At 51.7% G+C, this 21,283-nt stretch overlaps 1 protein-coding gene across 2 annotated transcripts; it reads right to left on the bottom strand.

Annotated features, from left to right (window-relative positions):
* Window positions 1–1,788: 1,788 nt before the first annotated feature.
* Window positions 1,789–20,684, bottom strand: DENND2D (DENN domain containing 2D). 2 transcript variants are annotated; one of them, XM_058303055.2, is made up of 12 exons: window positions 20,517–20,684; window positions 15,082–15,257; window positions 13,309–13,421; window positions 12,531–12,600; window positions 11,738–11,815; window positions 10,348–10,488; window positions 9,023–9,171; window positions 6,548–6,725; window positions 3,779–3,820; window positions 3,306–3,390; window positions 2,764–3,003; window positions 1,789–2,307 (listed from the first exon to the last, which is right to left on the bottom strand). In XM_058303055.2, the coding sequence occupies exons 1-12, from the start codon at window positions 20,572–20,574 to the stop codon at window positions 2,231–2,233; spliced, it is 1,407 nt and encodes a 468-aa protein (XP_058159038.1). In that variant the 5' UTR covers window positions 20,575–20,684; the 3' UTR covers window positions 1,789–2,230. The 2 variants fall into 2 exon arrangements, with proteins under 2 accessions (XP_058159038.1, XP_058159037.1); XM_058303054.2 differs by lacking the exon at window positions 20,517–20,684 and adding an exon at window positions 15,823–16,036.
* Between the last annotated feature and the right edge of the window lie 599 nt (window positions 20,685–21,283).

Raw genomic sequence — 21,283 nt, 5'->3', positions numbered from 1 at the left:
AGTTGGTCGTGGTGTATAAGTCTTTTGATATGTTATTGGATTCTATTTACAAATATTTTGTTGAGAATTCTTTCATCTGTTCATTTGAGAGATTGGTCTGCAATTTCCTTTTCTTGGAGTGTCTTTGTCTGACTTCAGTATTAGGGTGATAGCGTCATAAAATGTGTTGGGTAATTTTCCCCCTCTTCAGTTTTTTTGAAGCGTTTATACAGAAACCCTTGGTAGAATTCACCTATGTAGCCATCTGGTCCTGGACTTTTCTTTGTTGGGAGATTTTTGATGACTGATTCAGTTGCTTTAGAATATGATTGGCTTGTTAAATTCTTGTATTTCTTGTCGAGTCAGTGTAGGTTTTTTGTGTATGTTTAGGAATTTGTCCATTTCATCTAAGTTGTCTAGTTTGTTGGCATACAGATTCTCATACTAAAACTATAAACTGAGAAATTGAGGGTTAATTGAAGTGTATATATTCTCCTAGAATCTTTTTCAGCATGACAGGAATCTAAAATGCACTCAGATATTTGGTGTGTGCTGTCTTCCACTCTACATAGAATCAGATCAAGGGCACATTTATAGTAAAGCCCAGCTGGTCCTGATTCTTCTTGTGTGTTCATATACATTGACTTAATTTGATAACTGGTTTTTAGTGCCCTATATCAAGTGGTTCAAAAATCCGGTTGTATATCAAAATCACCTGAAGAATTTTTTTTAAAAATACAGAATCCCAGGTCCTATCCCTAGATAGGATTCAGTAAGTTTGGGATGGAGTCTCAAACTATTTTCATAAGCTTCCCAAAATTTTAGTTTCACTTCTGAAACCTTTCGAGGTATAGCTAAGGTTAGGAACCATGGCCATAATCTACCTCGAGATGTAATAATGATGCTTAGAAGCTGTAAAGAATAGCAGTATATTTAGGGGCAGTCGGTGTATGACAGTGGAACCTCTGCCACCTGCAAAAGATCTCTGCACCCCCAAAATCAGATTGCATGTAGGCTTTAGCTTCAGCTTGGCAACCCCAGTTCCCTGTCCTACTCTCCAAAAACATTTGTGTTCTTTGTAATTTAGGGACCTCTGAGGGCCACCCTCACTAAATTCCATGGTACATTAAATACCTTAATTACATTATGTACTAAATACATTGAAAAGGCAGAATTTGAAAGACAAGACTCTTCTCAATAAATTTCCTATCTCTTCCAGTGTTTAAACAGAAGATGTCATTAGAAGTATAGCAGGAAGATGGACTGCACGATCACTAAACTCATTTGGACTCTTACGCTTCTCTTTTCTCAAAGAGAAAAAAATGTCAGTGCAGGGGTGCTGCCCACCTTTAGATAAAGAGTTGAACTTGGCTTCTCAAAATAATGACCAGTCGCAGATAGGCTGTCTAAAACTGGTGGTAAAAGACAAATCCAAACTGGGAATGAGAGGTAAACAGACATGTTTATGTATGCGATGTCATGTTCTTCACTGGCTTCTGTTGCCAAAATTCTTCCCCTTAAAGTTTGCCCTAGTCTGAAGCTGCTTCCCTATAGTTAGCAGCCTCTCCTCCCAGGAGGTTGAAAGCATACTTGACTTGAACCAAGGCCTCTCCCCAGTGCTGTTGCTACTTTCACCAAGATTCCTTACCCTCCTTTTATCGGAAGAGGAGCTCCTAGCCCCTGTGAGCTACCACTCCAAACTACAGCCCAGGGCTCAGGCCATTATGAGCAGGTCCTCCACTATTCACATCTATTGCCGTGTTCTCCTTGTTCTCGTCCAAGAGTGGAAGCCAAAGATATAGACATAAATAGTAAGAAGATTTCCATCTTTATTCTCATTTTCACATGTCCACAGACCTTTTTTTTATGTTGAGTTGCTGAGTCTTTGGGCCACAACTGCTTTCTCCACTTGGAAGTTTAACAGTGGTTCCTGGGAGAGGATAGTTGTAGACTTCTAAACAAGCCTGTGTAACACCTGTACTACTGGTTCCCTGCTCTGTGTCACCTCTGCAAACAATGTAGCTGTGAATCCAGCTCTGTAAGCACAGGGACCAGAGCCCTCCAGAGTCCTGAGAAAGCTGATTCCAGGGATCCCAAATTCAGGTACCGGCTCGAAGCAAGACCTGGTTGCCAGGACTTGGAAAGAGGTGGTGAATGCTGGGGCTGAGTGCTTCACTGATCCTACCATGCTGGCAGGGGGCGAAGCCCAGAACCGGCCTATAGGTTTAGTCTCTTCAGTTCACCACAGCTCTTACTTCACAGTCTTGTCTCTTGATTTCTTCTGTTTCTTCTGTTCCTCATATTCAAGTATTTTCTGTTGGAAGTAGCCTGTGGGTTTAGATATGGCTACAGATTAGATGGGCAGACTGAGAAGCATAGGGTAAAGGTCAGAAATATCCTTTGCCTTCCATCTCCCCCAACCTCAGACACACCCATCCCTGCCAATATTCCTTCACAGGCCTCTGGAGAGCCAGATACTCAACTTGACCCAGAAAGGGGCCCACAAACAAGGGTAAGGAGCAGAAAGTAGCCCCAAACTTAAAGAGGAAAGGGGCCCAGTCCAACTGGCTGTGGAACAGAGCAACCTTTACAAAATGTCAGCCCATAAGGCATTTTCTTAGGTTTCAGGTTATTTCCTTTCAGTCCCACTGATAAAATTACAGCTCTTTTCTGGGCCTCTAGAGAGAAATACTTCCTTTGCTCCTCTTCATTCTTCATAGGGTCACACCTACTTGGAGGAGGTGACCCTCTCTGGGCTAAGGCTGACAAGGGCCCTCACTGTACCTGCAGGAGGGATTTTGCTCTTCTCAGCTTCCTGGATGAAAAGAGAGAAGAGCTGTGTCTTCACAAACTTCTTCACGAATCGGCGGTTGGCCTTAGAAGTCAGAGCCTTACAGAAGGACCGTTCTTGGAAGTGGCCTTGCCCATTGGCTTCCCGTTTGATATAGGAGGCATAGTGGCCCACAGTCTTGACAAAGAACTGCACAAAAGGGCCTGAAACATGCTCGTTGATTTGTTCTGAAGCTGCAGGGGATATAAGAGGCTATCTCAGAGGGTTGCAGAAGGATGAAATTACCCCTCCAAGTATGGCTTTCAGTGTAGGCTGAAAGCTCCTGGGGAAAGGGATGGGTAGGGTTCATAGTTGCCGATTGAGATGGGAGACTGCAATTGCTTAGGGAGAATAAAATCTCAGACTTGCCCTAGGCTCTAGGCCTCTTGGCAGCACTGTGCTGAGTGAGTTCATTTTAGTTTTAGAAAATGGAGTGGTTGGAAGTCATGCCCTTGAGCTCCCTGGAGAAACCCAAAATAAGGAGCTTAGGTCTTACTTTTTAACTCATTGATCCCCTGACCAAGAGAGTATAAGATTTCATCTTGAAGCTTAGGTGGTAAAATGTCTTTTTCATCACCGACCTAGGAAAGAACAGAATCAGCTCAGAGGTCAAGCAGGACAGAGGTGAAGGGAAGGGTGTTGGCAGAACATAAGGTGGGCATGCCATTTTCTACTCCCACCCACAAATAATATGCCACATAGGAGAGAAACAACTCTCTTAAGTCTTCATTAGGAGATACTTGGTTTATAGCCCTGGCTCGAAAGGCACTAAAACACTGGTTGCCTTGTAGTGAAGTCATCCGTATCTTTGACTATCTCTGAATTCCTCGAGGGAGGGGTGGTGGGAGGTGGGAGGTCTTATTAGCATGAGTTCTAGCTCAACAAAAGCACTTAATGCTTGTTGAAATAAGTGGCTAGAGTGATTGAGTTGGTGGTGGGCCTTCCAGGGATCTGAACCCAGATACTTACGGACATTAAGAAAGTTCTTTCACAAAGATTGACCAGCAGGACCTGAAATCAAAACAGAATAACTATCTCTTAGCCTTTCTTCATAGACTTCAGGAGGGCTTACCATGTCCATTTCTGCCTGGGATTGTATCTTTCAGACCCCATAGCAACAAAATCAGCATTTTCTATTCCCATTTCCAGTCTGGCACTCTCCTTCAGAAACCTCAGTTCCCTTCCTAAAATGAAGAAGCTTGGAAAGGTGTGTGTGCACATGTGTGTGTAGGAAGGGAGTTAGTGGAGAAAGGCAAGGTAGAAAGAAAGAAAATATGGGAAAATCATAGCCAGTTACTGCCTTAATAAAACAATGATCATCATAACTGATTCTGCCTATCAAACATTTACTACATGGCATTCGATAAGCTTTGCACATATTATCTCATTTAATCCTAGCAACAGTCCCGTAAGGCAGGCAGGTAATATCCCCGTTTGCAGGTGAGAAAAACAGACCCTAATAAATTAATTTGCACAAAGTCATATTGCTTGAAAATATTACAACCAGCTTCCAAGCCCAGGTTTCACTCTTCTTGGGATTGCCTTCCTCTCTTTTACAGGCTTCAACTCCCTACTTTCTAATGGATGTGACCTTTTGATCCTTGCAACAGCTTTACGTACAACTGCCTGGGGCTCTACAAAAGCCTCAGAGATCTGGGCCTTCCAGCAGGAAATTCAAGAAGAGCAGGAAATGAGCCCCATGTCAATAGAAGGAAGGATAGGAAGTGAAGAGACCACATGTCTGCAGGCTGCAGGTGTGACAAGCATAGGGTTGGAATCTGGAGACCTTGAATTCTAGTGCCAGCTCCATCACTGCTTCATGGACCTTAAATCTAGACCAGAGATTACAAATAGGCATTCTGCTAGCTGATTCCAACCTGTAGATCTGTTATTTGATCCACATAGTATTTTTAAATAATCAAATTCATTTCCAGTATTCTAATGGAAAAATTTCACATAAAATTTGGATTTCTGGTTTCTGAACAATCAGGAGCTTACAACACAGGTTCACATTTCTAATGGGCAACATTCAAATGGAGCAGAGTAACAGCTGCCACCTGTAGGCAAGACATGTGCTTGCCAGTTAACCATAATTCCCCAAAGCCTGTGTTGGTCACTTGAATGCCTTCTGGGCCTCTCTCCACTTTTCAGTTTGTGACTTTGGTCTTGACAATAGGGTAAATGATCCTTCCACATTTCCTTTTTCCAAATAAAGGAGTGACTGGAAAGTATACAAGACAGAGCAAGGGAGAAAGGTTGAACAATATGAACTAGTCCATGCTTGAAAACTGCTTTCGTACATGGGCTCAAATGCCTTCATGCAGGGAAAGCTGTCTGGCCAGTTGGGAGGAAAGCTTCTCATTATTTGGGTATACAATTGATTGTGGAATAATCCCTTCTTATATGGGGAGTCAGGGGATACCCCAGCCCACTCTGGCTCCATGGCCTTCCCCTTTGTCAGCCCCTACCATTTCAGAGAGCAGCTGCTGGGGAATTAAATAGGCCAAAGAAGACGCTTGGGGAGCAGGAGCCAGAGTCTGGCTGGACTTCAGATGTCTTCCCAAATTGGCAATGGGGGGAGGAGCCCCAGCTTCTGAGGAGCTGCAACTGCAGAGTCAGGAGGTTTCATAATTTCTGGGGTTGGGACATTTTAAGTTATTGCTCCACATAGGGCTAATACTCTGTCCCAGTTAGTCACAAGGCTGGGCTGGTTCAAAGAGCATGTGTACTCAGCAGTTCTGAGGGAGGGTGGGAGGGCCAGGGGAGCAAGGAAGGGAAACAGCTTGCTCCTTTCCTTCCCAGCAAAAGTCCTGGGCAATGGAATTGCTGCCTCCCTTTATCAGAAGGCCTTTGGTCTTATGTGTGCTAGGGTTCCATTATTGCCTGGGTGTCAATTCAGTTCTCTGAGCCTCAGTTTTCTCTTAAGTAAAATGGGAGAAATTCACCCACTAGGGCTGGCTTCATATTGCTTTAGTTGCTTACTTATAAATCCTTCTTTCCCCCTGATAGGCCCTCTGCATAGAGTAAGTTAATCATGAGCTCATGTACCTAAGAAACTTCTGGCTTAAGACATAGTAAGGTACACACACACCTTTGAAAACTGCTACTGGCACCTCCCCACCCACAACTCAAAGCAGAGCAAAGTGCTTTAAGTTGGTTTTCCAACACTGGGGATGTATTTCTGCTGTGAATGCCCATTTTCACAACTGAGCCCTCTGGAGTATCTGGGGAATGGCCTATACCCAAGAAATCAGCTAACTCAAAAGGGATTTTGGACCTATAGTCTTCTCTTTAGCCAACTGGGCTCTGGTCTGCTGGGCTTATCAGAAAGATGGCTCTTGCTACACAAATCTGCATTTTCAGGGATAGCCCTCAACCAACACTCATGGTTTGCAGGAGAGAGCATTAGCTCACTTCCAAGGAACTTGAAGGAATTCCATTAGGGCTCGCTGCTGTAGGCCAGTCTTATGACTCCCCAATAAGCTATGTGCTATTCCTTATGCCCCAAGGGAAATCATTCAGGAGAAGGGAGCAAACGCATAACTGAGCATCAACTCTGTGTCAGATACTGGGCTAGGAGCTCTGTGGAGGTGATTTCCCCCAGACTGTTATCCCCATTTTATAGTTAAAGCAGTTAAGTAACTTGCTCCAGAAGCACACCACTGTTAGAAGCAGAGCTGGGAGCTGAACTCAGGTCTGCCTGGCTCCAAACCAGGCACTCGTCTTGCCGCATCATACCTCTTCCATGGGACTGTCCACAACCTCCTGCCGAAACCGCATTTGTACTCCCACCATGAAGGGCGTGGGGCAGCAGACAGTGGCCAGAAGGCTCTCGGGGACCACGGGAATGTAGGTGTGAGCCCAGCTGAAGGGGTAGAGCAGCGCAGCAGCAGCGTGGATGCACTGGGACAGGGTGCTGGGGACAGAGAGAGAGGGGAGTCAGAGGGGCCTCTGGTGCACAGCTGAGCCTCTGAGGAGACGCCTCCCTGTGCCACCAAGCCTGCACACCCACAGAGGCCACCACTGAAGGTCTGGGGCTTGCTGGCTACGGAGCTTGTGACTAGTTGCTGGGAGGGAAGGCCCAGCAACCAGGAGAGGGGGAAGCTCCACTATCCAGGGAGGACTCTGACCCTTCTTCCCAACTGCTTCTACTGGCTAAAAGCAAAAGTGCCTCCAAAGGAGGGCTGGGGGAGGAGAGAGGTCTTCACTCAAACGAGTAATGGACTGAGCCTCTCCCGTGTGCTCAACACTGCGCTAAGGAAGAATGAGACGCTGGCCCTGCTTTTAAAGAACTCCTAATCTGGGCAAGGAGACAAACATGTAAATCATTTAGGCTCCAGTGTGAAGGAAGGAAACAATGGATGCTCTGGGAGTGCATGGAGGGGCAACGCCTTTTTTCCCCCTCATGTCCATCCACCCTCACGCACCCTTTACCTCAAAAGGCTCCCTCTGGCCACTCTAGGTCATTTTAAAGTGGCCAGATTGGTGCCTGAGTTAGCTTGGGAAATTCCTAGATTCCAGGAAACTCTGCCCAGCAATTCCTACACGGAAAGTCCCACAGAGGTGTCTCCTCTTCCCAGCGAGCCACCCCCTGTGTAATTACTGCCTAAGTCACAACCCAACCCTCACCCCACTGACCTCTCCACACACGACCCTACTTCTCAATTCTCTAGTAGCTTTCATGGTCTTAATTTCTCTGGCCAAATTGTCCCAAAGCCAAGGCCAATAAAAACAGATGCGGAAAGCCTGTTTCAATTCTTGGTATCACATTAGCACTTCCTGAGTTAGAAAGACTGAGCAGAGAGTCTAGCCAAGGCTAAAGCTGACTGGAAGTTCCCTCCCTGCCTGGCCTTCAGGGCCTTGCAAGGACTCAGTGTGGAAAGGAAGTAGGGAGTGGTGGGATCTCCTCGGGGAATGCCAGTGCCTGGGCTACTCCTCACCACGGCAGATGGGCGTGCTGTGCTCACGTCCGGGCTACCTGACCACTGGAATCCCCTGCACTTCCCAGATGCTGATCCTAGGCAGACGGGCCTCATTTCCATACAGAGAGTGAAAGAGCTATTTCTAAAGCAAAAGAGTACGCCACTTCCCTCTAGGATTAGCTAATGCTTAACTAAGTCCTTTTAATCAGTCTCATCTTGGCAAACTTTCCACTCACAGGCCCCACACCCTGTCCAAGCTTCCTTTTCCCTAAAACCTATGACATTCACCCCACCCTCTGACTTCTGTTGAACCCCTGAAAGATAGCGTTGTGGCCCCATATTGTTGGCTCTCTCCCCCACCCAGATATAGATCGCATGTCAGCCCCCTCCTGATTTATGACTTTTTTTCCTTCTCCATTCTACCACACCGCTCAGGTCCTTCTCAGACATGAAGCCCCTCAACGGTAGAGATGAAGCTGTGACAGTGCCCTTCTTCAGGGATCCACAGGGACTCACACACGTGTGAACACGTAGCTGGCTCTTACTGGCCGCTGTGTGCCCAGCAGAGTGTGAGGTGCCTAATGGGCATCATTTCATTTAGTCCCCGCCACAGCCTTACGAGGTGGGTGCAATCACTATTTTGACTATACAGATGAGGGTCACATGCCTTCAAGAAGTTAAGAAGCTAACCTAAGAGTAATCGCACAGCTGAAGGTGGCAGAACAGGATCTGAGCCTGGTTCTATAGCTCTGAACACCTCTGCTTTTGACCACTACATGATTCCACATCTCCTTCAGATCAAGGGCTATGTTATTTAGCATTATCTTCCTGATGTTTGCACTTGGCATAAACTGACCCAATAAATGTTTGTTGAATCAGTGGAAAAATGGATAGACTGGAGGTGTCTGCCTGGAAGGATGATGGGCTTAAGCCCTCTAACATGTGAGGCCTTCCTGTCCTGCCCTGTCCTCCGCACTCCTTCCTTCCTTCTGCCCTTCAAGGGCAGAGTCATGTCTGCATCCACCCTAACAGGTTCCTCCTGGGCTGTCTCAGGAACACATCCTGTGCTTCTTAGAACTAAGGAAACTTCTCTAGGCCCACGCAGACATCACATATTGGAGGCAGGAGCAGGAGGTACCAGCAGTGGTTTCTCTAGGCTTAAAGTGCAGATCAAGGAACTGGAAGAAGGTGAGTGAGCAGAGCCTGATTTCCTTGGAGAACCCTCCAGTCTGTTCCCTTGAACCCAGGGTTGCCGGCCAGGTTAGGTGAGCCACTCAGTGGCTGGGCCCACCTGAGGCCTTCTGCCAGGAAGATGATTCTTCTCTCCAGCACTGCAGAGGCAAAGATCTGCAGAATCTGCTCAATACTGAGACAGTGCAACAGAGAACTAAAATCCACGTGTTCTAGGTGGGAGTCCAGGGGCCGTGTCAGTGAGATGAACTGTGGGGAAACCAGAGAGGGAGAGTGTCACCACGCTGCAAACTCGGCAGACCTCAGAACCTGGGCCTCTGCTGCCTCTACTCCATTCTCCCCATGGGAATCAACTAGACCTTGTCTCTCCCCTGCTGAAAACCCACGGAAGGGGGAGTGGGTGTCGCTCAAGTGGTTGAGCACCTGCATCCCACATACAAGGTCCTGGATGCAATCCCCGGTACCTCTAAAGTAAAATAATAAAATATATAAAATAAAATGAAATAAACCATGGAGTCCTCCCTCTCCTCTAAGGATAAAATAGGTTTAATCCTTAGCATGCCGACAAACTCCTGCCTCCTGTCCCGCCCCACTGAGCACGCACCGCCTCCCTCAACTGCAGGCACATCGACTTCTTTCTGTGCCTTCTGTTCTTTCTGCTATTTCCGACCTGAAGTCCTTCCCAGGTTAGCTCCCCCCGGATTGCTCTTCTCCTTTCATTTCTATCTTCCTTCAGGTCTCAAAGGCTTTCCTTGGATACCCAAAATGACCTGTGTTCCCCCATATTTTCTCATGGAACACCCTGTTTTTTGTCTTTGTGTTCGCCACTTTATAATAGTACAGTGCTTGGCACATAAACATTCAATACTTGTTTTTGGAGCAACTGAAAAAACCTCGCCCCTCCCGTTATTTTTATAAGGGGCCACCAAGGTTCCAAGGGGTACTGAAGTTATTTGGAGTGCCAGCAGCGGGACTAGAAGTCTTGGGACAATGTCCTACTGCTTGCCTAAAGCAACAGCAGCCCCATGTGGCATGGGTGGGGATGGGTGATGAGACATAGGCGGATGAAGACTGAAAGTTAGAGAGAAAGGAAAGAAACAGGAGGCTAGGCTAGGGTGTGGGAGCCAGTTGCCGTTTAGGGTCTGGGGACAAGGTCCTCTAGTACCAGAGGCCTCATCTTACAAGGTAGCATTTATTAGGAGTCAACGTCTTGGTAGCTTGAGTAGTAACTAGGTCTTCCAACCTGGGCATCAGGTTGGAAGGATCAGAAAATTGAGTTCGGATTTCCAGGCCTGCCTATAATTCTAAGCAGGCCTCAGTCCCTGCCTGGCTCAGGTTCTCTGCATGGTAACCTGGCGAATGGAAAACAGTGGTGAGCGGGGCCCCAGGAGACTGCCCTCCCTCGGCAGGGCCGGGCTCCCCTACCTCAGTGCCGGAGTCGGGGATGAAGCTCTTGAGGGTGACGGTCTTCCCAGGAGCAGGGAAGGCTGCCTCTCGGAGGCCCTGCATGAACGGGTAGATGACTGCCATGGAGATCTGGTGCCTCTTTTCCACTTCATCCAGAATCTGCACGGAGAAGGACCACGTGGGGCCCGGCTCAGCGGGATGCTACTGGGTGGGTGGCAGAGAACCCACACGTCCCTGTGCACGGCGAGGCCTCTGTGCCGGTCCAGCCAATCCTCGTGTATCTTTGAGGCCCTTCCACCAACCAGTTCTCTCTCTCTCCCTGGCAGAGGTTGGTCTCATGCCAGATAATCTGCTGCTTATCTCCCGCAAAAGACCTGCTCCTGCCTAGCTTTCTTCTCATCCTTGCTGCCCCCCCCCCCGCCCCACCATAGTCCTCCCTTCACCAAACACCAGCATAGAGCTAACTTCCCCAGGAAGTCATGCGGAGTGCACTCATCATCTGTGATGGTAGCATGTTCATTTGTACTGCCTGGAAGTCTAAGCTCTCAGATGCCACTTTTTTTTTTTTTTCCTATGAGATCTTGGGGGCCGGGGATGGAACTCCAGACCCCATGTGAAGCTGGGGCTCAACCACTGAGCCACATCAACTCCCACTCAGATGCCACTTCTGCCCTCCGGGGTCCCTTGGAGCCCCCCCCAGGGCTCCATCCCTCAGAATACAACACACATGAACATGCCCCCCTCCAACACAGGCTGGCAGAGAGTCCTCCCATCCTCCTCCCAGGGCCCTGCTGAGGGAAGACAGCACGGAACCCCTTTTGTGGCCACCAAGACATGCCTCATTCATTTTGGGGGATTCCTTGACTCAGGTATCCTGACACTCATGTCAGCTATAGCAGAGGAAGTCTGGGGGACCTCGACTTCTCTTTGCCCTAGAAGGAGTCCTTCCAGGGACTTCTGGGACCCCTGTAGTGTCATAATTGCCTTCATATTTGTGGAGTGAACTGCATTTTATACGGATACTTCTCATATATCACCTCATTTGAGCCTCACACCAACCTGCAGGCAGAGGAGGAAACTGAAATCCAGGACAGAAGTCTGCCTGATGAATAAGCTGGCGTTCTTCCCGCTATCCTGCTTCAACTCCCTTCTTAATACACTAAAGTGAGAAAAACCCCGACTCTCTGCTGGAGAGACTCCCTTAGGTTCATTTCCAGCTTCTCCCTAAAATCAAGTCCAACACGACCCTCTCTCTGCCTCAGTTTTTCCAAGTGTTCCTCAGTACTGTCCTCGGCTATGGGAAAGGAGCTCCATTAAGGCATCACGCCTCACATCAGAGGCAGACAGCCACAGAGTCCACCTGCCGCACAAGACTAACTGGCCCCCAAGGAATCCTGTTTCACCCTACCTTAGAGAACAAGCCGAAGCAGCCGATGCAGCTGATGATGCAGTAAACTTTGGGAAGGCGAGGGCCACGGCCAGCAGGCTGGGAAGGGACAGACAGGCTCCTTCAGTGCTGTGGCTACCCCAGGAGCTTCCCCCAAGAAGGGCCAATGGGTACAAGGCTGGTGGCTGGGACAGGGGTGGGGACTGAGGGTGAATGGTGGGCCAGATGGAGAAAGGCCCGGCTATGCAGCAGTCCCCTTCATGGGACAGGCAGCAGGGAGGTCAGAGCGGCCACCAAAAGAAGACCTTGATGGGGTCAGGCAGGCTTGCAGACAAGCACTGCCACCTTCAGTGCCAACACCATCTGTGGGTCAGCAAAGAGAGGAGCAAAATGTGCTTTAGAGATGAGGAAATGCCTAGGGAGAAGGTGCTATAGGGGCGACTTGGAGACTCCTCCTAAGAGCCGAGAATTAAACCAAGTTTTCCAAATCCCAGGCCATGCTCTGAGAGGCTCCAAGTGCCATGACAACCAGGCCTGGATAGAGAAGGCAGAGAAAGAGGTAGTTGGAGCCTCCAGCAAGGAAGGGAGCTATTGAAAGCTGGGGAGAGCAAAGACAGGTGCAGAGGGACGGGCTCCGTGCCCTCGTCCTTTGGGGCGCAGAGGGGGCACTAACATGGCAGCAAGAGCTGGCTCTGCTCTCTCTACAACCTCCACTGCCAGGGACCCTTGGCTTTTGCAGCTGAGGTCTGAGCAAGCCCAGCTGGGGAGCCAAGCAGGATGCAGAGAGGAGGGGGCAGTTCTGAGCTGCACAGACCAAGAGTCGCCTGCAGTAGCCAATCTTCCTGCTCCCATCCACGTTGGTCAGCACGAAGGAGAAGGTCTCCCTGAAAAAGAGCAGCAAGGTTTGGTTTGCATTCACTCTCGAGAGTCCAAAGCAGGAGCTTTAGAGGTAGTCAGTGTCAGAGGGGTTGTAACGGGTGGAGCCGTGGGTACAGGAGACAAAGGAAAGCTGCTGATGAGTCACGACAGGGGTCTAACACCAGTAATTTATTAAGTGCTTCTTAGGTGTCAACCTCTGACTGCATCATCTCATTTAACTCTCAAGGCAACCTTAGGAGGTTGGTACGACAGTTATCCCCACTTTAAAGATGAGGAAACTGAGGTTCTGAGAGGGTGTCTCTTACCCAAGGTGACTCAATTCATAAGCAGTGATATGGAAACTCAGACACAGGCAGCCACTTCCAGGGCTCATGCTGCCTTGGACTTCGCTCTCTTCCTTTAACCACCTCCAGCTTCTGCCGATGGCAGAAACTGTAGAAGAAGGGAGGGCAGGGACTATAAGCCTAGGACAGGGGAGAGAATCTCACCCTGCTCTGGAACAAGGTGACAGGTCAAACCAGAGGCTAATATCCTTGGCAAGGTGCTCATAAATGAGTCAACCCCATGGGAGGGAAGCAGGTGGGAATCCGCATACACACCAAGTGCGGGTGGGGCCATGGAGCCACGCGGCCATCCCACACGTTGGGGCATCACTCACGCTTGCCCCTTCTCTCTCTCGATCCCAGAACCCCTGCCCCAGGCTGAGCAATTACCTGGGGTACTCGGTGAGTGGTGCCCACTCACTCCCATCTGGGAAGCAGAACAAGGGGATGGCACTGAGCAGTCGCTCCTCCTCCTCCTGTTGGCCCCGGAGCAGGTTCTCCCGCTATAAGGAGAAGGAAAAGAGAAGAGTCGATGAGGGAGCTGGGGGCAGGGGACTCAAGGGCTGGGGAACTTCTTCTAAGCCTCTGAAGCATCTTTTTCATTTTATTTCATTTTTTATGTTCTTTTGTTTTTAGGAGGTACCAGAGATCGAACCCAGGACCTCATACATGAGAAGCAGACGCTCAACCACATGAGCTACATCCACTCCCCATCTGAAGCATCTTTTATTTTTTTAATATCATCGTGGTAACACAGAGACAACACAAAAGTTCACATTTACCCACTTCCATGTACAATTCCGTGAGTTAATTCCATTTACAATGTCCTGCTACCATCACCACCCTCCACTACCAAGGCTTTTCATTATCCCAAATAGACATTCAATAACTGCTAAACAGTAACTCCCCATTCTGCCCACTCCCAACCCAGTGTCTGGCAACTTACAATCTACCTTCTCTCTCTGCCTTTGCTAATTCGAGGTATTTCATATACATGGAATTGTACAATATTTGCCTTTTGTGTCTGCCTTATTTCATCCATGATGTCACCAAGGTTCATCCATGTTGTAGCATGTATCAGAATTCATTCCTTTTTGTGGCTGAATAATATTCCATGGTGTGTGTACGTGTGTACATATCTATCTATCTACCACATTTTGCTTATCCATTCTTCTGTCAGTGAACACTTGGGTTGCTTCCACCTTTTGGCGATTGTGAATAATGCTGCTATGAACATTGGGGTACAGATATCTGTTTTCAGATCTTTTAGGTTTCTACCTAGACGTGGGATTGCCAGGTCACATGGTGATTCTGTGTTTAACTTTCCGAGCAACTGCTGAACTATTTCTGACACATCTTGATAAGCATTTCCACTTGCATGGGGCCCGAGGTATGCCAGGCACTCTGCACAGGGGCCTCGTCCTGGGTCCGCCTGAAACTCCTCCACAGCCAGGACAGCCCCTGCCCGGCCAAGCGCACAGGAGCCGGGACTGGATTTCAGTCCCTCGAGGCGCACGTCTCAGGAAGGGTGTCAGGGCCACGCTAAATACAGACAGGCCCTGAGGTGGCCCAGCCCCCATGCAGGAACACGTCAGAAAGACACCACATCAGAGAGGAGAAAAGCAGCCAGCTCAGGCGCTGAGCGGCCAGGGCTGGCGAGATAGATGCCCTACCCTGGCCCCTTCACTGGTGCAGGATCAGACAAGAAGGAGCCCGAGGCTTGGGCTGTGGCCCCAGCGCTGAGCCTGCCGCCTGCCTGTGTGCCCGCCCCGCCTTCTCCTTCCCGCACACCTGGGAGGGGATGCTTTCACGGAGGTCTGGCGGAAGGTAAGCTCCCCGGAGGAGGGTGACTGCTGATGAAATGTGAAAGAATTAGGAGGTCCCAAGAGGGGCCAAAGAACTGGGTTAGCTTTCCCGTTGCGAACAGGCTGAGGCCACGCTGGGAACCCAGGTCAGGGCCACACAAAGGAGTCAGACCTAGATTCTGTAGCTGATACTAGGAAACAGGGCTGGGCGAAGAGAGGGAGAGCAGCGAGCTCAGGGCGGCTCCTGACCGCAGCACCGGCTGGGGTGAGGGGAGAGGAAGACCAGCCCCCACCCCCACTCCAACACCCCGGTGCTTTCTCTGCCCTCTGCCTTCTCCCTTCACCCTTAAGTCCTTACCTTGGGAAACTGGTAGGTGATGGTGGGCTCGTAATCATCCCCGGAACGCTTTTTGTTGAGAGAAACCACGAGAAGGTATTCAAAGAAGTGCTGTCCACCCGCAAAGTTGGGCAGGGGCTGCTCCCGGGCCCTGTCCACTTCCTTTACAGCTTCCCCTGGATTTTCCTGGGGAGGTTCTGAAACGGAGACCCAAGAACCCATTCAGTACATCCTTGCGCCATGCCCAGGGTAGAGTCCGAGGGAATCCAGGCTACCTCCAGCCCTCAAGGCTGCCTTGCAAATGGAGCCCTGTTCATAAAGAGCACCTCAGGTCACCGAGCAGGATCAGAGCCAATGCGGCAGTTTCCGAGCTGCCCTGAGAGACTTGAAACCATGAGGAGTCAAGAGGGAAAAAGAAACACTGACTCGGAAGCCTAGGTGGTATACTGGCGAGGCCAGGTGGGTGTCCCTCTTGCCCCCTGGCGACTCTACCCACAGGGTGCCCAGGGCTGGCATGTCCCAAAGAGACGTGTACTGAAGACATCACAGCAGGCCCCCATCACACGTGGCTGGAGCCACACCAACCCCGACGGAGGGCCCTGCTGCCTCTGGAAACCAGCAGGGGAAATCTCCCGGCCCGGTCACATGAGGGACCACGTGGTGGTCAAGATGTAAAAGGAAGAGGAGGAAGGGGCATTTCAAGGAAGAAACAGACCCATCTCAGAGGGTCACCCTGGAAAAAAGGAAGTGGGCCAGCCAGACCTGCTCGCAGTCGGGGCAGCCGGGTGCGGAAGAGCCTGAGAGCTCGCCCTACGGCTCGTCCTTCCATCTTCTCGCGCCTGCGGGGCATGGGCTGCTTCCTTTTCCTCCAGCCCAGGCTACGGAAAGTCTGAGAAGGGGGTGTTGTTTCAGTCTCCAACTACCCCTCTACAAAGGCGAGCCACGCACTGTCTTCCAAAGAGGGGGGAGCAGTTTCCATCCTGTGCACCTTGAGGTTGAGCAAGAGGGGGGTGACGGGACCCAGGAAGGCGGCCGAATGCTGCTACCAACAGCGCAGCATCCTGGCACTGCAGGCTCAGCCCTCGGCTCCTCCCATGAGCAAACACCTCCGAGGCCCGGCTGCTTCTAGGTTAAGGGCTTTGAATTCTGATCTGTAGATTGTGCAAAGCGTTGATGTTGCAACCTCTGGATGATGAAGAATGCCCGATGACATCGGGCGCTAGAAACGCTGCGCTCCCAGGACAAGGATCTCACATCGCCCCAACTCTGGTTCCTGACCTTTCACCTCTTGGCTTGGTCAACAGTAGCCAAGAAACCCTGTAACTCCACCTGCTGTTCTCTGGAACTTCCAGTATTTCAGGGCCCTAACCAAGAGCATGAGACCAAACACACCCTGCTGCCCGCATACCAGCTGCCCACCCCTCATTAAGATAAGTAGGCTTGGCCCAATAATTATCTCCATGGATACATTGTTCTGGCAAGAGAAGAGAGACCTGGAAATCAATACAGACCTAAAAGCCTCCTCTCCTGGTGGTAAAATAGAGCACAAAGTCCATCTCTGAGCTGGAGAGCTGATATTTCAGGAATACCTACAGCGGAGCATCGCTCACTCCCTACACTTCCTGGGTTAAGACAGGCAGTTCCCGTACTGGGACCTGCTCCGGGGCTCCAGCAAAGAGCCCTTCTTCCCAAATAGGAAACACTGACTCAGGAGACTCTCCCTGAGCTGCATCGGCAGCCCGAAGGTCAGTCCATGTCCGTGGAAGGCATGGGATGATCCTTACCCCACCCCCATTCCAGCTCAGTTTTTTCACTGTTGGGTGCTGTCTACTTTTCTGTCAAAGCTCGGAGCAGAGGAGCTGGCTCACTGCTGTGCCTGGAGACTGGGCATGGCAGGAGGAGAGGAGGCTCCTCATCTAGGATGCTCACGGAGACTCTTGTGTGAGTAAATGCACAGGATAGGAGAGAAGCTTACCAAAGAGGAGGCTGGGGCATGTGGTTTGGGCCGAGTGTCTGCCACGCCTGCAAGGAATAAGCAGCCCTCTGGACGGGAGGGAGACGCCGGAGTAGCAGAGCCGGCTGCCTTGCTTCTGAGAGCTCCAGCCCTGCCTTTTGTGGCACTAGTGTAAACAAGGGCTCAGTGGCCCAGCCGTGACTCCTGAGAGGAAGCCCCAGTCACAGAAAATAAGGATGTAAACATGCCACGATGGGTGACCCACCAGCATACCCAGGGCCGTCACCACACCTTCCTGGCAACCTACACGAGCCCGTTGCACAATCCTCACCTCCTGCCTGAGGAACAGGCATCTGCCCGTCAATACAGGGAAACCAGGTGCCGAGTGATTCAGGGGCTGGTCAGGATTAACAGGACCCGGTGGGGGTGGACACAGGAGTGCTTCATGGTCAAGCCCTGCCTTCCAGATGCATTACAGCTCGAACATCACACAGAGGTGGGATGTCTCCTGTTGGCCAAGAACTTTGAGAACGGAATCTCTTCACCCATCATTCCAGAATCTCGGGAAATCACTCCTTTCCCTAAATCCTGTGGGCCACACGTTCAGCCCATTTCCTCCTGCTTTGTCAGGAGAGCCAAGAAAACAGCAAACTCACAAATCCTTGACAGAAGTAACCAGGGAAAGGGAGGTTATCAACAGAAGAGAAGGGCATGCCAGAAAACAAACACTCATCAAACTCATTTGTTTCATGCACGTCATCTCATTTAATCCCCAGTTCCCTAGAAAAGAATTATTATGTTGAGCGCTTGGTTGAGGAGGGAGCCAGCCTTTCTATGAAGAAGTCTGGTTACACTTGTTCCTCTACCAGAAGGCTCCTCCCACAGCCACCTGACTGAAGCCCCAGCATTTTCTGGAATCTAAGTGAGGGGACTTTCTGGAATTTTCTCTGGAAAGCTGGCCCTATTTCTCCCAGCTCAGCTGTTCTCAACCCAGGACTCCAACCACCACACTTCCTCCCCACCAGAATGTTGGTTTTTTTTTAAAACCCTATTTCCACTTCAAAAAATAAAATAACAAATGGCAGTTTAACAAATTGTGGAAGCATGACTTTAAAAAATCCTATCCAGGGAAACGGACTTTGGCCCAGTGGTTAGGGCGTCCGTCTACCATATGGGAGGTCCGCGGTTCAAACCCCGGGCCTCCTTGACCCGTGTGGAGCTGGCCATGCGCAGCGCTGATGCGCGCAAGGAGTGCCGTGCCACGCAAGGGTGTCCCCCGCGTGGGGGAGCCCCACGCGCAAGGAGTGCGCCCGTGAGGAAAGCCGCCCAGCGTGAAAAGAAAGTGCAGCCTGCCCAGTAATGGCGCCGCCCACACTTCCCGTGCCGCTGACGACAACAGAAGCGGACAAAGAAACAAGACGCAGCAAACAGACACCAAGAACAGACAACCAAGGGAGGGGGAGGAATTAAATAAATAAATAAATCTTTAAAAAAAAAAAAATCCTATCCAGTACAGTGGGTGTAGCTCGGTGGTTGAGCATCTGCCTCGCACATACGATGTCACAGGTTCAATCCCTGGAACCTCCTTTAAAAAAAAAATCCCTGTCCAGGTACATATATTTTATTTAATCCTAAAAACAAACTTAATTGTCTCACAGTGTTCTGAAAGATGAAAAAATGAGCACAGATTGGTTAAATGACATGACCAAGGTCTCCTTCCTTCTAATGAAGAGAATGAAAGAAAAAATAAAAGAACTTGATCGTATTCCCAGCTCATAAAACTAAATCCCATAATCCTTTTTTTACCTTTAGCATTGCTCTAGTACCTTCTTTGCCTTTGCGACAAAAATATTACAATATTATTGTTAACTATAATCTGTAAATTGCATTAGTTGTATTTTCCCCACGGATCATCATATTCTTAATATCTTGCAATAGAGGAACATGAAGAACATGTTATTGAGGATGGTATGGAAGAGGGAGTAAAAAGGGTGCCTTCTCCTGGCCAGACAGGTGCCTGACTTCAGGACAGGTAATCCTGGCCGCTCACCTGGCCTCAGTTTCAGGGAGCTCCCACAGGAACAATCAACAGTGCCTGGCTGGGGCTGGGGAGGGTGGGAACAAGGGGAATGCCTCCTCGAGGCTGCCAGGAGCAGACCCCATCCACTCACAAGGAAAGCCCAGGCCAGTGTTCTCCAGGGAAGATGGCATACCGCGCCCCCTGCTCCTGGAGTCTGCTCTTGTCACCCCACAGTCCAGGCCTCTGCCGCGACCCGACCCGGTATCTGTGCCCAGCCCCCCTGGTGGAGGTGGCATGGACAGCAACTGGAGACCGGGGTTTAGGGAGAAATGCGAGGGCTAGAAGAGGAGCAGGGTGGAGGGTGGCAGAAGAAGCAGGAACAGGACAACGAGCAGAAGACTCGGAGGACACTACACTTGAGAGCAAGGAGCACTGCCTTCACCCCCCCAGAGGCTCCCCGATGCTGCGGCCCGGGGTAGGCGAGGGGCTCACGTGGGGAAGTCGGAGGGGACCGCGGTCCACTTTCCAATCTGCTTTTCTCCTGAGAAAGCCAGACCTCCAGGCAAAGAATCTAGGGGTTACGCTGTTCAGCCGTAGGACGGGTTAGGGATGGGCAACCATAAATGTGACTTATGGATGAACCAATAAAAGATGACTTCATCGGGTGCCGCGCTGCCGAAGCCCAGCTGTCCTGCTAAGAAGGAAAACTAACATTGACTTCTCCACAGCCCCGGACAGGAGAAAGCACTCCCAACTCACTGATGGGGGTGGGGGAAAGCTGGGCAACAGGAAAAGGGTGACTTGTCCAGGTCACACGCTCCAAGGCAGCTGCTGAGCCCGGCCCTGCCCCGGGTCGGCCCGGAGCCCCACTCCCCGGAGCACCTCTCCGCCCCCGAGCGGAGGTGGTAACATCCGGGAGACCAGTTTAGGGCGGCGGTAGCTGGTTGGGGCGCGGGGAGCGTGAGCCCGAGTGTCAGCCCGGGTCCCAGCAGGTGGGAAGAGGCGGCAGCGGAGCCCCAGCCGAGCCCCGGGGCAGCGAAGCGGGGCGCAGCGGCGGGGCCGAGGTGGCGCCTCGGAGGGCGCCGCAGCCTGGGCGGTGCATGCACACTTGCGGTTGCACCACAAGCTTCCTGGCTGGAAGGACACGTGGCCCAGGGGCCCCCAAACGGTTTCCTGGAGTCCGCCGCCTCCCCCAAACGCACGCTGGCCGGGCCACTGCGCTGGCCGCCTCCCGCGCCCTATCCCCCACCTGACCCTTTCGCCTTCTCTACCTGCACCCCCACCTCCAACTCACCTGACGTCTCCCCCACCCCCTGCCAGCCCCCCTGAATCCCCTGCCCCAACTCGAACTGCTCCCGGGCTCCAGCGCTCCGCTGCGCCGGCCCCCGGCCCCCCGCCCTCCGCTGTCAGCTTCTCGTCCTGCCGTCCGACCCCCGCACTGCCCCGCGCGCTGCTCCCGGCGCGCCCCGGCCCGGCACTAACCCCCGCGGCCGCGCTTCAGTCTCAGGCTGGCTCGGAGGCGGCGGCCAAGCCCATCCATGGCCCCTGCAGTGCCCGGCGCCCGCTCCCAGGTCCGCGCCGGCCCCGCCCCCCAGGTCCGGACCTCCGGGGGCCCCGACACTTTCACTTTCCCGCGGGGGGGCGGGGGACGCGGCCCGGCCCGGGGCGGGGCGGCGCACCTTCCGGGCTCCCGCCCAGCGCCCCGCGCACCTGGGCGGGCCCGCGCCTCCCGCGCCGCAGGCAGCGCGACGTGGGGTGACCGGGGGCGCTCGACGCGCGTCCGGGACGGGGCGGCGCCAGCCTGCTCCCGGCCTCCGCGGGGCGCCCCGGGAGGCTCGTCTTTCCCAACCGTGCGGTCGGGTCGCCAAAGGTGCGGAGTCGCGGCCAACGTCCCCACTGAAACGCTGCGGCAGGAACCCGGAGCACCCTCCCAGGTGGCCTCGGAATGCCGGAAAGATGATAGAGTTCAGCCTTTATCACACCTCCCCACCCCTCGCGCTCGGTTTTAGCTTCTAGCCATTTCCAGAGGCCTTGACAATTTGTCCTCCGTGAGCGCTCGCGTGTCGTCACGCCCCCCTCGCTCTCCCGGGTGCCTCTTCTGCCCACTCCTCTGACCCCAAGGAACCGCCTACGCGCTCCTGAGCACCGCCTGGGGATGTGGCTTAGGATCCTCACCCTTCCATCTAACCGCCTTCCCGGACGGATCGGCAGAATGGGGGCCCCGCCTGGTGCCTTCCCCGAGAGGTGAA

The sequence above is a fragment of the Dasypus novemcinctus genome, chromosome 9 (assembly GCF_030445035.2).
Source record: "Dasypus novemcinctus isolate mDasNov1 chromosome 9, mDasNov1.1.hap2, whole genome shotgun sequence".
NCBI lineage: Eukaryota > Metazoa > Chordata > Mammalia > Cingulata > Dasypodidae > Dasypus > Dasypus novemcinctus.
Note: the sequence above shows the minus strand (reverse complement) of the source record. Positions and strands in the feature narration are given on the sequence as shown.